The 16840-nt window shown below is 38.0% G+C and overlaps 2 protein-coding genes across 2 annotated transcripts; both read right to left on the reverse strand.

Annotated features, from left to right (window-relative positions):
* Positions 1–44: 44 nt before the first annotated feature.
* Positions 45–3732, reverse strand: LOC141428139 (uncharacterized). The gene is made up of 5 exons (XM_074087913.1): positions 3520–3732; positions 2830–3057; positions 2378–2510; positions 1456–1616; positions 45–699 (listed from the first exon to the last, which is right to left on the reverse strand). The coding sequence occupies exons 1-5, from the start codon at positions 3619–3621 to the stop codon at positions 478–480; spliced, it is 846 nt and encodes a 281-aa protein (XP_073944014.1). The 5' UTR covers positions 3622–3732; the 3' UTR covers positions 45–477.
* Positions 3733–6952: 3220 nt separating this feature from the next.
* Positions 6953–12383, reverse strand: TwdlE (TweedleE). The gene is made up of 3 exons (XM_074087897.1): positions 12296–12383; positions 11639–12091; positions 6953–7195 (listed from the first exon to the last, which is right to left on the reverse strand). Exons 1-3 carry the CDS (start codon positions 12308–12310, stop codon positions 7091–7093), a joined length of 573 nt encoding a protein of 190 aa, XP_073943998.1. The 5' UTR covers positions 12311–12383; the 3' UTR covers positions 6953–7090.
* Between the last annotated feature and the right edge of the window lie 4457 nt (positions 12384–16840).

Below are 16840 nucleotides of genomic sequence, written 5' to 3' on the forward strand. Positions count from 1 at the left end.
TAATGAAATCAGGTGACAACAAGCTTTAAAATAAAATATGTTGATAAATAGGTACATTTTTATTTTTATTTGAAATAAAAAATAAAAATAAATCCATGACAAAAGTAATACTTAGTGGGTACTACCAGTTAAAAAATGATACATACATTTTGCCAGTGTTAATCCAACTATAAAACTAAAACTAGGTTGGAATATTATGCAGCAAGGCTCGTAGATCTACTTATTATAAAAGCAATTCCTTGATGCATTGATTTGATTTATAATTTTCATGAAAGTTATTTAACTTGTGGGATGTCCTGTGGGACACAGTGGCATGTAACTAGCTATATGTGATTTGCCAATTTTTGTCACTAGTTTTGATCACCTTTTACATACTTTTCCAAAACTACCCAAAAAAGTCTTTGGTTATGCGGTGGGTTAAAATTTTGATATAATGTCTACTTAAAACTTGTTCTTATGCTTGAACATAAAAAAATACTATGTATATTTAATATAAACTACCCTGCCTCCAGCTACAATGGCATACACATTATGAGCAGAGGATGCCACTAGCCCATTGATGCAAGCCCCAACTTCAAGGGACCCGGAAGCTTCCAGTTGGTCTCCAGATATTTTCCACCGCTTCACGCAGCCATCCCAAGCTCCAGTCCAAGCGTAATCTCCACTCACTGATAAACTTGTGATTATCATATCACTGACCTGTACAAAATTAAATATCACTGCAATTTCCACTAAAGCAGTTTTTCGGAAAATTGCTTGCACAGCAAGTGCAAAAATATGTAACTATTTGAACCACTCAATTTTTTTTTACCATAAGCTTGTTACGTCGTTGGTACATATTTTTGAAACATTGAGTAATTTCATATTTTTATCCTTGACTGCACCATCTTTATTGTTGAGAAAATGCATTAAGGTAGGTACATATATTTTACGAATAGTCCTGCCAGTATAAAAGTTGCTATGAATAATTAGCTATTGTCCGCGACTTCATCTGCGACAAATTCGTTATCCAGCGGGAATTATGTAATTTTCGAGAATAAAACTTGTAATAAGTACTTAATATTAACATAACACGTCTAAATTCCAGTTCTAAACTATTAGCTGTTACCCGCGAATCTGCGGGAACTATGATTTTTCCGGGATACACACATCCTATGTTCTTCCCAGGGTCTCGAACTATTATCTCCATGTCAAATTTCATCTATAAATCATTATAAATCGATTCAGCAGTTTAAGCGTGAAGAGGTAATAGACAGACAGACAAGCAGCATTACTTTCGCGTATTGATAATGTTTGTAAGGAGGAGAGAACAGGATTATTTTCAACTTTACCCTGTGCTTTAACAGTGGTATTTTGTATACATTTATTTAGCCAGAATACTAAAATCTAAAACTCCTGACCAAGTTGTGTACGTATGGGATTTCGATAAAGGATCCTTAAGAATTTATTTCGTACCTTAACTTCATGCATCTTTTTAAAAGTAGTGGCCACTGAGGCGTCGTGGAGGCAAAGACTATTCCCGCTTCTCGCGACGCAGAGGAGGTGTTTGCCGGCGACCCTCAGCGGAGAGCGGCCTTCCATTGTGTGCCGAGTGACGAACCGCTGCTTTGATTCCTCTGAACATTTGGGTACATATTAATTATTCACAAACTTTTGCGTAAAACTTTTATTAGATAAAATAGTAATAAATGCCACGATTAAAAAAAATAGTTCCACCACGTTCCACAAAGATATTCTGTACCTTTCATTTCAGTATACACCTCTATAGGTACTAATACTCTTTGGTATACACTCCGAATTCTACACGCTTAAAGAAAGTAAGTATCAATATCATTAATGGTAGATATATCATCATCATCAGCCCAAAGACGTCCACACACCAAGGCACTTAGAACGCCACAATAAACGACAATTCGCCACTTGCATCCACCGGTTGCCCACAACTCTCACGATGTCGCCAATCCACCTAGTGGGAGGCCTGCCAGCGCTGTCTTCCGGTTCGTGGTCGCCGCTCGAGAACTTCTTCTGCAACGGTTATCTGTTCTTCGAGCGATGTGGCCCATCATTGCCACTTCAACTAGCATTTTTTTTTTACAGCTCGGTGACTAGTTCTTTGACGAAATTCCGTATTACGGATTTTATGGCGCAAAGAAACTAATCATAGCTCGTTGGCAAAGAGTTGTTCTGTGATTCTGTCTCTCCTAGAGGCCTAGTCAAGGAGCACGTTTCAGAGCCATAGATCATCACTGGCAACACACACTGGTCTAAGACCCTAGTCTTCAGGCATTCCGGTAGGTATATCTTTTTTAAAAAATTATGCAGAAATTCGTCCAAGTCTATTATTAGTTATTCTTACTTGGCTAATTCGAGGACTTACCAGGTTTAATTTCGGTTACTGTGACATCCAGATCTCGAACGGTAAATAGAAATGGAAGACTTAATCCAAGATCTTTCACTTCTTCTAAGACGTTGTATCTCGCTTTTACTGTGTTGTTTTCATATATTGTGACCTACTTAAAAATACGAATTTAATTTATCAATAAAATGACTTCTTAATAAACTTTCTTTTGGGAAGTCACTAAAGCTGCTCCCTGTTTAACCGACTTCATTTATTTTGCTTTAGCAATTTTTTATGCGTCATGACATAACGCCTACGAGTTTCTAATAGCTGTTGTTTGGTTCAGTACGAGTACTTATTCTGAGCGAGTTGGCTACAGGAGCAAAACGTGTTTTGTTTTAAGCAAAGCAAGTAGAATAAATCAGATTTATTTTCTTATGAAAGGTTACTTGTTATAGAATAGACAGTATTAAAGTGACTGGGACACTTACGCTTCCAGCCTCATCTCCAGCATAGACATCATTACCATACACGTACAAGGTACCAACATCAGCGCCTGACGACGGTAACTCAGCGATTTTCTCCCCCTCCCTCGACCAAACCCTGACGCCACCATCGTTGGAAGCCGAGTATACGTAGCCACCGCCTGCTGCTAAAGCAAACGGCTGCACTACATGTGCTTGCCACGATGTTTCAGTTGACAAATTGTCGTCGAAGGACTGTTAAAAATTAGAGGTATTTGATGAAGTTATTATTATTGTTTTATTTTTTAATAGTATGACTAATTTAGCAATTAAAAGTAAAATTTTGATTCATGTCTCTTCAATCGAGCGATATCATCAGAGCTCTGATACTGGTTCTCGGTGTATCGTAGGTACCTAAATTATCTTTATCTCATTCATTAGAATGATTGCAAGAATCGGTATCCAGCACGCCAGTCCACTTACGTCAGTTTTCGAGTCTTATACTCAGCTTTTCATTAATGACGGTGCATACCTAATCAATATAATTATATGCTATACCTGCATGGGTGCTTACTCCCTTATCTAAACCACAGAATACTTAAGTAATAGTACAAACACATGATCTCAAAATACTTTTGAGGACAACGCTAAGCGGCGTTAGGTACATGTATTTTAATAAGTTCTTCAACAGAAAAATAAAACACAAACCCTACTTACCTGGATTATACCATCTTCAGTTCCAACATATAATTTATTGTCCCAAGCTACTACGCAGGGTTCGGAACAAATTTTGACTTCGGTTTCAATTTTTAGAGCCATGTTTACTAAATTAGTACGTATTTAACCCTGAAATTGAGGTTTGCAACCGTATGTTTTCGTTTCAGCTCGAAAACTGTCCAACGTCAAATTTCATCAATGCTTCTATATTTATAATCGCAATCTCAATCCTGCTGTCCCTTTTCCTTCATATGATGATTGTAAGGAATAGCAATAGCTGCTCCAGATGTTTACTTGTTACAGAAATAATTTGGGTGGAGATGGCACCCCAAAATAGATAAAGACACTGCTGAGTGCACTGATCTGAGAGAATGTTTTAGAAACGAAGTAATCTTTCGAGAGGGATCTTAACATTGTTGTCATTTTTAGTTTGTTGTTGTGTTTATCTGAATCCGACAAACCCTACAGGAAGTGTTATAAGTATAGGTATGAAAATTGTTTTAGGTGTAGTTATACAGGTATATACCTACCTATTGAACGAGCAGGTAGGGGTCATAATTAGGTGGGTCATCATCATCATCATCATCCCAGCCTATATACGTCCCACTGCTGGGCACATGCCTCCTCTCAGAACAAGAGGGCTTGGGCCATAGTTCCCACGCGGGCCCAGTGCGGATTGGGAACTTCACACACACCATTAGGTGGGTGGGTCATCAAAATTATTTTACCGGACTTTTTGTCGAGTAAGAAAAAAATTGCGGATTGTGAAGTGTGATGCATCTTTCATTATATAGGTACCTACCTAACCTAGGTTTTGAAAATTAAAAAGTAGAGTCATTCGAAAATTTTGTTTCCGAGTGGCTCTACTTGTTATTTAACCCTATAAGAATATTAGGTACCTACTTACACAAATTGATATATCTCCCGCAATTTAGCTGGTAATAACTAGATTGTTGCATGTTTTGCATAATTTTGAACATATGCAGGTGCACTTAGTTACTTAGACAAATAATTTCTTCCTTCCTTTCTTATTATTCAGTACCTAGTTTAAAATACCAGAACAGAAAACACCGGACGTAATTTGAAGCCTAAGTAATTAATACTATTACACATGCTAGTTACTAGCACGAAAGCATGCTATTATTGAGCAAGCCACCTACTAGTATGTGTGTATAGGATATAATACGTGCTATACTATTAAGCATGCTTTTTCAGTGGCATACCAGTAGGTACTGCAGGTACTAGCATTCTTATAAGCATGATTATTAGCATGCTAGTAACGAGCATGTGTAACAGTACCTACCTCACTTTCTTATCTGTCCGTCTGTCTATTTTACTCGTTTTTCCGTATGCCCGTCCGTCTGTCAATGGAGCGGTGAAAAAAATCAGGGTGACACTCTTTCCCGGCCCGGATAATACCGACAATGAAATACCGATCCTGTTTTTCATGTACACGCCCATAAAAGCTAATGTCAGTTTCTATGGGCGTGTACACAAATAACAGGGTCGGTATTTCCATGTCGGTATTATCCGAGCTGGGAAAGAGTGTCACCCAAAACAAACACTTCTATAGATACAAATTGCTGGGGAATCCAAACCACTTCCAGTTGTCCTGGAACATTGAAATTATATTGGAATATAACACAACCAATAAAAATACCTGAAAATCTTTTTTATAGAGCTATCTATTGTCAGTAGGGTCAATCAACTTTTTACCGACACTAATCTGTCCGCGACATTTTTCAAACAATTGCAGATTTTTGTAAGTAAACATGTTTTTCTGTAATAATAGATAGTGTACATGAATACATGCCATCCTACGTAAGTTCAACCTATTAACCGTGAAATAATCTTGATGGAATACGATTTTTTGTAACGCAGAGACAATTTTGGTAAAGGAGACGCCCAAAGTGTCGGTAAAATAGTTGATTGTCAGTAATCAATTTAATAAAATGACCTCATACTATTTATGTTTTGCTTGGAAACAGGACTTTGCTAAAACGGACAATTCATTCATTACTTATCAAAAAGTTACGGAACCCTGGGTGTGGGAGTTCAATTCGTAGTTGGCCGGCTTTATTTTCACAGAAACTCGATAGCTGGAATATTATAATACTTTTTTCTGTAAATTGTGTAAGTATTATTTTTCTGAATGGCAATTTACCAAATCACGTTACCAAATAAATGTTGGTAGGCTGGAACTAAAAATAAAATAAACCTACCTGAAAAACATCCTTTACTAAGTAGCTCAAAACTCGAGAAACTCAAGACACTGGCTAGTCTTTTTGGCCGTTCTAAGAAGTATATAAAGGTCATTCCTCACCTGTGTCAAACCGTACAAAACAGTGATTGCACGGTCTTTGGTTTTCTATTAGGAAACACTGCATTTAATTTATTTAAATGAGGTTTAGATACTTAGGTAGGTACAGTTGTAAGTAGCACATCGAAACGAAAATACTGTTGGTTACCACTAAACAAACAAATGAGTACCTATAGGTAAATCGAAATATTATTAATAACACTTAAGTGTCTAAGTACTCAACTTGAGCCTCTTTTACAGACCGAAAACGCAACCTCTTCAAGCATCCGTTCACATTACGAATTCAAGAATGTGTATTTAAGCTTGAAAACTTGCGCAAATTACTTTCGTGCATTTGTCAGTTACGTAATTAGAATTAACGTGATTCACATGTTTTCGTTTTTAGCGCGACTCTAATCACGATCCTCCCTGTCGCGCTACAGTAGTTAACACCTAACACACTCTTACTGAAAACCTGTCAATACTTATTGCTTAAGCTTACTTATGTAAGAGAAAATGGTAAACTGTAGGCACATGATTTGACAAAAACAGCTCTACACTTGACAATATCAGACACCCCGTAACCCTAACAATAATTTATTAGTAGAAAATAAATAACTTAGCAAAATATATAGAAACGGTTCATTTTGATATGTTTCCATTCCATGTTTATACACTTCCAAATAACTAAATTATCTTAGGTGTACTTTTAAATTTTGAAAATCGTGTTGGGATGGGAGTTATTAAAAAAAATACTTGAATAAATATCAACTTACAAAACATTTATTCATATAAAAATAATAAGTATATTTACAAACATTGACATCAATTTGATGTAAGATACAAAAACTTGCAGAAGTTTGGCTTTGCGCCAGCGTGGTGCACCTCAACCTCTACTTACACAAGCTCTTCTTGTGCGTGCTGTGTCAAAGCAAACGACGGTCAAAGTAGTTATCACAGTTTTACTAATTAGAAGTATTTTACGCCGCCCAATAACATCTCCGGGCAAAGTAAAACACTCACGAATCGAGACATTAGAGTACAGTCGCCATCAGATTTTTCGGAGCGGGTAAGGTTCACCAATATGTTTCGAGATACGATAGTACCAAGAGCGAAAATCAAATACCGTTTGGTTTTTCCGTTCAAACACCACCTGTTTACATTGTCCCTAATAAAGGTCTTGTGACCTCTAGTGTAAGATCATCTCATGTTTTAGTCGTTTGCGTGTTGGTCCTTTGTAGAGTGGATGTTGCTGGCCGGGTCGTCTCGAGATCAGTAAGAGCTGCCGCCTGAGGGGGCTCCGTACTCCGAGGAGGGTGCGGACGCGGGCGCGCCGTACTCCTGCTGAGGAGCGGCAGCCGGGTAACCTTCTTGTTTCTGAAAGAAATATTCAGCGTTAAAATATCTAGTAAACAAATACATAATCGTGGAATAGAAGATAATCTCAGTTACATTCTCACACACACATAAACATAACGCCTGTAATCCCAAATGGAGTAGGCAGAACACACGAGACGTTACCGTTCGGAGCCACTTTTAGCAATTTTAGGTTTTATGTTTGACAAAAACGGTACAATAGTCACATTCTGATTTAATAATTTGTAAAACCAAGGTCTTCATTCGTCTTTATTTCAGAATTTCAAGTTGCTCTAGTTATATGTAAGTTATTTACCTAGTAACCAAATGCCTTAAGTTACCGAGTCTTTTAAGTGATTTAGCACCAAGCTAAATAAATAGTATCATAGATGAAAAACAGCTAATTGATTCCCAATCTCCATGATTCTTGAGATGCAAGTTTTATATAGCCCCAGTGATTTAGTAAGTACTTACTTTTTTATATGTTTGGATAGAATGTTAAAAAAAACGAGAGTTACGTGTTAAAAGCCTATTTAATTGTACCCATTAGTTAGTTGAATTGATGAGTAAACCCATATTTCCACGTACTAAGGCTCCATAAATTACCTAACAAGCTATTCCGACAATGCTAACGCATCATCTAAGCACAAAGTTGAAAAGTTGCGTAACATCGTTATATTTTTTTCTGGGGCTTCATCTAGATGACCGAATATGCCAGCAATTATAATGCTATTAGCACGAACTGGTCTGCATGCAGCAGTTACGCAATGAAAGCTACTTATTCTTCGTGCGTGTTGTACGTACGTGACGCGCGCGGGTACGAGTCGACAAGTGCCTAATCTACGGCCGCAGCCGGATATCGTATTATTAGAAAAATGAAAACAAGCTCGTTCGCATCACGCACGCAAACAACACAACACTGATCTGCTTGGTTCTCGAAAAGTTCTCATGAGTCTTATGACAGCTTGTTAATGCTTGAATTAATGAGCTTGTAGGTAAACTAGGATTTAATATGGGTATGTAAAAACGTTTTTTTATTCATTCAAGGAAATATTTCCAACTCTTTTCACTTAAAAATTATGATCTTACGAGTATGCGCCCGTAAACCATAAAATCTGAAAAAGTTATAGTCTACTATTAGCTGTTGCCCGCGACTCCATCCGCGTAGAAGTATGAAAAATAGTTTTCACTTATCATGCTCTTAAAAAGTTACTTTAGTCTCTGCCATATCGGGACTAAAGCTCCTTTTTATTCTCTGGGGATTAGGGATTAAAGTATTTTTTTTTAATTTACGTTGGAAACCCCTAAACAGCCAACACGGTGTTTGTGAATGGAGGATTTTTAGGCGTGGAAATAAACTCAAAATGACAACTGTGCAAAAATATTAAAAAAACACGACTTAATTTCGTGAAACACAATTAATGATTACGAATATGAATCTAATTAATTATATATATTATTATGCATAGTCCAATTAGTTTTAAAATAGTTTTCAATTTTGAAACTGATGGCTAAATATGCGGATATGAGGATATAGATAGCTTAAGGTATACCGTAGGCGACAGGCTAGCAACCTGTCACTATTGTACCGTTTTTGTCAAACTTAATGCTATGCCTACCCCATTTGGGAATACAGGCGTGATGTTTGAGTGTGTGTGTGGCTAAATATGCAAGCTTTATAAGCGTCACTTCATACTTAAACAACAAAAGAAAAGAAAAAACCGCGCAAAATTTTTTTTTGGTATTTGAATTTTGAACAGATAGCCTGTCCATTGGTCGAGCATACGTTTTTAAAAAGTAATATTGTAATTTTAAACAAAACATTGTTTTTTTATCCTCGTATTCAAAGTGAAAAGTAGAGTGTTTAACGCGAGACTTAACAACCATAATGCCACTCGAATTATAGCCACCCTCGCTCTGCTCGGCAGGGCTACTACGAAACTCCAAACTCGAAGTTCGTATCGTATCGTCCCTCTCGCTCTCGTATTAAATAGTATAAGTGTCAGAGGGAACGTACGACACGAACTTCGAGTTTCGTAGTAGCCCTGCATGCAGGTGGCTAAACATCTCGTATCAATATGGCTTGTTTTAGTCCCTTGTCGGATAATCTACTATTACGTCCTATTCTCAGACCTACCGAATATACACAAAGAAATTAATAAAAGTCGTTCAAGCCGTTTCGGAGGAGTTTTGTTACAAACACTGTGACACGAGAATTTTATATATTAAATATCTAAGTACTTAATACGTAAACTCTTAAATGAGCATTTTTCTGAAATCTCGGCGAACATTCGATCTAGCAGAATTTTCGAGTGCAGTCCTAGCGTAGCACGGTCGCACAGGTACTTGTCTTAAGTGAAACTTACGCGCGTAGACACCGCGTAGGTACCCATAGGTTATGAGCCATGTCACACCACTGACTACTGAATAATTATTGTAACTGTGTCCAACATGTCATATCTACTTAGTCAGAAATAACTAGACATGTGACAGTAGTCCAAAGTCCAATTGCATTACGACATAAACCTGCACGCAGCAATTACAAGAATAATGTTTGTGTCCCCGGTTGCACGAGTTGCATCAACATAATGATGATAGTAGGTAGACTTATGCAGATTGTGTAGCGACTTCCTGGAAAATTCCAGGAAACGTTAGCGCCGACTTTCACAAAGGCGGCGCAGACGCATCCCCGCTTAATCACCGCGACGGCTCAGCTCAATCTCATGCGCAATTACAACTTGCACGCTTACTTAATAGAAATTATTCGTTAACTACTTTTCTGGAGTGAAATAACAATGGGGCGTAATTTATGCTACCATAACGACTATTACTCGTAACTTTTACAATTATATTTTAATTTGAACGTTGGTTTCGAGGTGTTTACTTGAAAGTTATGATCCCTACTCTAATTCCTCAGAAAATCTGAAAAACCTTTGAAAATTATATGAAACATGAAACTAGACGACTATTTAATTAGGGTTAGAATAGTTTACTTATTCGTTTATAATAAGCTACGTTAGTTCTTAGCTTAGTTCGTGGTTCGTCTCTGGGGTTGGTAGAAAAACCTTATATTTATTTTATTTACATACATTTACAGTATTGCCTCTATTTTATGTACCTATGTTTGACTGGTTAGATCTTTTCCGCAAAAAAGTTATTTGCTAAAAGCAAAATATCCATTCGCGTTTTTTCCCAAACGCTTTTTTCCCAATATGCTTTGTTACTGAAGATTATTTTCACAGTAGCGTTTTTTCCCATCAGAGTCGACACTGACCTTTGTGTAGTTTTGGCCCTTCGGGACCATGCAAACTTGACATAACCTAAACCTACCTATGTTTCTGTGTCGATTCCGACTGGGAAAAAACGCTACCTACAGGGTCAAACGAAGTCCTATTGCTCTCGCTCATGCGTACCACTGTTTGTCCCTCTGTTACACAAAAACCTGGCGCCTAAGCTGTTGCCGCTGCCTAGACAGTCTTCATATGAGTATTTGCACTATTTATAAATGTATCTTATTATAAACGGATCCATAGCATATCCCGTCCATATACGTTTAAACAGCTGAACCAATTTAAATGAAATTTGGTATGGAGATAGTTTCACTCTAGGAAGAACATAATAGTTATTGTCCCGGAAAATTGCATAGTTCCAACAAAATAGCGATAAACCGATTCTTCACATGTTTGACGATAAGAATTACGACCGCCATAACTTATGTTTACATTAAAAAATGCTTACTTGTGCGAGGTATCTAGTGCTGCGTCCAGCATAGACAAACAATACGAAAAAGCAAAAGAACTCGAAATTGGCATGAAAAAATTCTTCATTACTTGGTTAGAAACTATTAACAAACACATAACCCTTCTTCGGGCAGTCGAGTAAAAATATCATGAGTGAATCAAGTGATCCAGAACACGAATTGATGTTGTGTTAATATTTCAAGAGAAAAATACTTACAAAAAACCTAAAATAATGTACGGCGAACCGAAATGAGAATGAAATCTTCATCATAAAAAATATTTACACATACCACACCTCCTATAAATGAATTCTTAACGATAGATAGTTGTAAAAAATAAGTGGCAATATTTTTTGCGGATTAGGAAGTCGATTGTGGACAAATTCCCACAAATTTTGCGGGTCGAATTTTACCCATTTCCGGTAGTCGAATTAATTTGAAATTCGATAATGTAAGAGTATGTAGCTTTATGTTTATATGAGTATAGTCAACAAAAGACCCAGTCGGAAACAAATATTGTAATGATTATTTGTTTAAATTTTAAACAAAACTTTTCTATTTGATGCTACCTGAATTGAATAAAGAAATATCTTATGTGAGTCTTTATCAAGCAGTAGTAATGTCATTGAGAGCACTCGATTTTAATGATACCTTAAACCTGATAGCTAATGCTCCCACTTTCAGTTTAAAAAAAGTAACATTCTAATTAGGCAATATTTACATACCTGTGTTTTGTATCTGATGAAGTAAACCTCCGGTTTGGCGGGCTGCGTGGGCGCCGGGGTCGGGATCACGATATCGGGCTGTTCCTCGGGCTTCTTCACCAGCACATAGACGAGGGTCTTCTCCTCGTTCTGAGGCTGCACCGGGATGATTGGCGCAGTCGGGGTCGGTGGGGTCGGCGCCTTGATGAACACTATCTTGTAGTGCTTCTGCGGAGGAGGCACGTAAATCGGCTTGCGAGCAGCCGGGTACTCATTGTCCGGGGGAGGGACGTGAACGTAAACGTGCTTGTGCACGATCGGTTGCTGCTGCGGCGGGCCGTATTGAGGAGCGGGTGCGCCGTAAGACGACGAGGGCGCGCTGTACGAGGACGACGGGGCTCCGTACGACGTCGGAGGCTCCGGCCGCGCCACCGCGCACGCCACCACCGCCGCCAGCACCAGCGACTTCAGTACCTGCACACACAAATTTGCATTTCAAAACATGCAAACGGCAACCTATATTTCATCTCTGAACGATTAAGGATCAGAGAAAAAGATATCGCACTGACACTGGCTCGATCACATCGATGATGATTCTTATGCACCCATAATTTTAAATCACAAGATCACTAGGTCATGAATCATTGATCACAACACTGTACCGTGAAATACACCTACCGTTTTATCACACATCCTGGTAACACGCTTTGAGCAACACGCAGCTTTAGGTAGTGTCCAGTGTTCAGGCGCCACCTGTGTTTATAAGAGATGCGCGCTCCATATCCGGAGGAGGGGGTACTTTCGATGGTTCACATGTACGTACCTTGCGTAATGCAATGGTGCTCACGCGCCGCCCTCCTACGACTATACTACGGTGCACCACTGGCCATACATTAAATAGGTAGTGGAGGGCAGAGGGACTTTTATGTTTTCCTTATTTAATAAAAATTAAAAAAATAATATCAAAAAACGCCAATCACACGACTAATAAAGTGTGTGTTTTACTATACGAAAAAATAGACCTGGATGACGTACCTACTCGTACAAATAACATTGAATCCTATAATGGGTAGAGCGATTCCGCAATTCCTTGGTGAGACTTTTCACATTTCCTTCATATGGAATAATATTTATATAACATTAGCTTTTGCCAGCGACTTCATCTGCCAAGAGTTCATTTATACCGTGGAAACTTCTGTGTTATTAAATGGGAATTTTCTGGAATAAAAACTATCCTGCGTCCTTCCCATTACTTCGCATGATCTCAAACTTTCTCCATACTTAATTACATTTAAATAGATTCAACGGTTTCAGCGTGAGGTTCAGGTAGGTAACAGACAGACAGAGCTACTTTCGTATTTATAATATTAGTACGTAGTTAGAAAGTAAGGAGGAAGCAGCGAGAACATAAAAAATATTATTTTTAAAATGTTGATGGTGAATGGATATTTTTGACGTATTGGGAATGTATATATATTTATGCCCTTGACTATACTGTCAGTACAGTCACTAGCACCAATATCTGACACAAAAGCGTGCATAAATATCTGTCACGACTCTATTAAACTTCTAGGGCCGATAGGATGTGTCATATGTTTGGCCATTCCACTGGGACAGATTTTAATGCAGGTGACTAATACATACCTACAGTGGATTACTTACTTGGTGCCACAGTCCAGTTTTTCATCAGATTCATCTTTATGATCTACAGCCGTTACCCGCGACTCCGTCCGCGCAGAATTTAGTTATCGCTATCCCGCGGGAGCTATACATTTTTCCGGGATAAAAACTATCCTATGTCCTTCTCCAGGACCTAAACTATCAGTATACCGAATTTCATCTGAATCAGTGTACCTAGTTGTTTGGACGTGATGAAGTAACAAACAAACAAACAGACTTAAAAACTTTCGCATTTATGATATTAGTGAGATGCGCTTATCTCATCTGGACATTCACAAAGTCCGACAATATAATAGAGTCGTATTATGATGCATGAATTATTAAAAGAGAATAGCTACCTATCAAAATTGTCAAGTTGCTTTGTAGAACAGGCTCCGCCTACGGCTACTATTTTCTCATGAAGCTTTAAGGCTCTATTGTTTTCTGTTTTGCATTCATATTTCACTCTACTAAAGAGTTACATTATACGTAGAGTTTAATAAGGCATATGTACTTTAGTTTTCTGTTAACCTTAGCAGTCCCCCGACACCGACGACGCTTAGATAAAAAAAATAGAAACATTGGAACATAGAACCTCCTCCTTTTTTGAAGTCGTTTAAAAAATATTACTAGGTAGGTACTTATACTAAATTAACTTAGGCAAATTTTGCGGGAAATCGGCATAGTCCCCGCGGGATAGGGATAAACGAATTCTTCGCAGATGAAGTCGCGGGCAACAGCTAGATAGTGCATAATTATTTTTACTTTTTAACCGACTTCAAAAAAGGAGGAGGTTCTATGTTCCAATGTTTGTATTTTTTTTATGTATGTTCACCGATTACTCAGTCAATTGTGGACCGATTTTCAAAATTATTTTTTTAATCGAAAGGGTATTCTTCTGAGGTGGTCCCATTGTCACCAAGTCAAGATCTGATGATGAGATCCTAGGGATATCGAGGGCAAACCTCAAATTTTATAGGAGCACCTATGACGATTTTGGCATTTTTAGCATCAAAATGAGCATTTACATTCAGAAAGTATCATTTGGGAACCTGGACCTGATGAAGAAGACCGTGATGACCAATGGAACTCATCAAAGCTAAGTAATGCTCGCTCTATAAACGATCATGAGTAATAAGTATACTTAAATAAGCGACTAAGAAGAAGCTTTAAGTTAATGATTCTTTCGAACTGATCTGATGCTGAAGCCAGAAGGTAGGCAACGGAACTCTGTTATAAAACAAAGCAACTAAGTCGTGATTGGGCTTAATGGAATCGTTGTGAGATGTACTTTGGCTACGAATCTCTAATACAAAAATTTTTAACAAAAAAGTAAAACCAACTCCAAAAAAAATAACAAAAAATGGAACCGACTACAAAACCCTTGAAAATATTTTTCTAGGTACGTACTAGCTCGAAGTCGGTGACTCAGCACGACCCAGCAGGAGGGATTGAAACCCATAGTATGTAAAAGAGGTAGACGACTAGACGACTATTGTCCCACTCCTGCTGACTCGTGCTGAGGCACCGACTTCGAGCTAGTACGTACCTAGAAAAATATTTTCAAGGGTTTTGTAGTCGGTTCCATTTTTTGTTTTTTTATTTTATTTTTTGGAGTCGGTTTTACTTTTTTAGTCGTCTTTTTTGGTAGAGTTTTTTGTCGGCGTTTTTTTCGGACGTTTTTATTTATTTTTGCTGGCGTTTTTTGTGTTGGGGGTTTTTTAAATTTTCAATTTAAGTTCTTTATTTTATGCTTATTACACTTTTTTATATTATTGTTTTAAAAGTGTACTAGTGTGTTGGATATCCTGGCTGCAGCATCAGCTCATCGTGTTTCCACCATTCTATTGTATGTAGAATCAAATACTAATCAAAAGGAATCAAACACGACATATCTGCTACTGCCGATTTTGCTCAACCGATTTTGATAAAACATATCTAAGAACCATTGCTAGAAAACCTGCTATCAAATAAAAAAACCTCATTCAAATGGGTCGACCCGTTTAAGAGCTACGATGTCACAGACAGACACACACACAGAAATACAGATACACATAGCGGTCAAACTCATAACACCCCTCTTTTTGCGTCGGGGGTTAAAAACAAGAAATCAAGCTGGCGGGACGCTAGTCTGGTCGCCCTGTTGTGTGCGAGCGTGTCGCGTTAGCTGCTGGCTCGGCGGCTGCAGGAGGTGGTGGTGGCGCGCGTTAAAACAAAAGACGGGTCGCATTGCCGGCCGCTGGGCCGGGAAAATTGTATTGAAATCTTTTTGCAGGCCGCTAGAGTGACCGCGCGCCGGCAGCCGAGCCGCAGCGCCTGCAGCCTGCTGCTTCCTTCTATTATTTGTAACACATCGTCAATATTTCATGTCATGTTTGAGAAAACTACATTTCTGTACCAAATTTCAAGTCGATGCCATTAACCATTGAGGATTTCCGTCCTGCCACAGAATAGGTACTTAAAAGTAGAAGTAGTCCTGCGGATTAGAGTCGATCCTGGCCGAACTGCCAGGATGTCTTTGCTAGATTATTGTATTGTCACGTGATTTACATATGTAGTTAGGTATGCCCAATTTTAAGTCGATCTGACCACTCTGGGCGTGTAGTGCTAATGGTGTTAAAAGCATGATAATCGGAACGATTGATCTTTAGGCTATAAGAATTAATTCGACCTGTAGCCCAAAAAAACAACATTAAAAGGAGAGGAGTTATGACGTCAGCTTTTTTTTTGTATGGATTTTTTTTTGTTCTGAAACCTATCGTGTTTGTGTGGTATCTAATGAAAAAGCTTACTAAGCTTATTCTAAAAATATATCACATCATTATATTACAGTCACTTGTTAAAATTAATAAAATTATTAAAATAAAAATAAAAATATTGTAACGGCTGTTAATCCGTGACAGTATGTGTAGTTTCACACGTGGTTATTTTTTTTCTTTTTTTTTCAAAAATATAGACTAACGCGGAATAAAATAATACTTTATTATAGCTATTGTGTTATATTGCTGTCGGAATTTCAAAGCGAGCCAATAAAATAATTTTAGGCATTGAAAAGTTTGCCAGATGCGTGTGAACAATGAACAATCTACTAAACGTAAATCTGCTTATCGCTATTCTTCCTACCGACTACTCGGCGAAACGAATAATAGGCGTAACGAAATTATACCAAACGTTGCTCGGGCAAAAGAAAAATCTGCCAATAGTTGTCTGCGAAATGAAAATCTGCGTAATGAAACTCGGCGAAACGACAGGTCACCCTTTTTTTCTTTCCTTTCTTCCCCTCTTTACGCCCACCCCCACCAACCAACCAACCAGTCAAATTAATACCTCTCGGTTATCATATAGCCTCCGAAGTCCTGAATTTTTTTAACAAACTTAGTGCTTAAACGGTTGACCTGCTTTGTTATTTTTGATATTATTTCAAAATTCTTAGAATTCTTTATTCAATGAACAATTTTTAGGTAACTACTTTATAAAGCACATTCGGCCGTTATTCTTAGTGTTAATTGGTCCTTTATAAAGTACACGAGAACTCAGAAGGATAGACGTAAGGCGTATACTCTA

Source organism: Choristoneura fumiferana, chromosome 5 (assembly GCF_025370935.1).
Source record: "Choristoneura fumiferana chromosome 5, NRCan_CFum_1, whole genome shotgun sequence".
Taxonomy (NCBI): Eukaryota; Metazoa; Arthropoda; class Insecta; order Lepidoptera; family Tortricidae; genus Choristoneura; species Choristoneura fumiferana.

Excerpts from the sequence above, each read along its gene's own strand:
- LOC141428139 (XM_074087913.1), bottom strand. The coding sequence starts at position 3,621 with ATGGCTCTAAAAATTGAAACCGAAGTCAAAATTTGTTCCGAACCCTGC. Across the intron at positions 3,058-3,519 it reads CTGAAGATGGTATAATCCAG|TCCTTCGACGACAATTTGTC; the intron begins GTAAGTAGGGTT and ends AATTTTTAACAG. Across the intron at positions 2,511-2,829 it reads CTGGAGATGAGGCTGGAAGC|GTCACAATATATGAAAACAA; the intron begins GTAAGTGTCCCA and ends ATTTTTAAGTAG.
- TwdlE (XM_074087897.1), bottom strand. Across the intron at positions 7,196-11,638 it reads TCATCAGATACAAAACACAG|AAACAAGAAGGTTACCCGGC; the intron begins GTATGTAAATAT and ends TATTTCTTTCAG.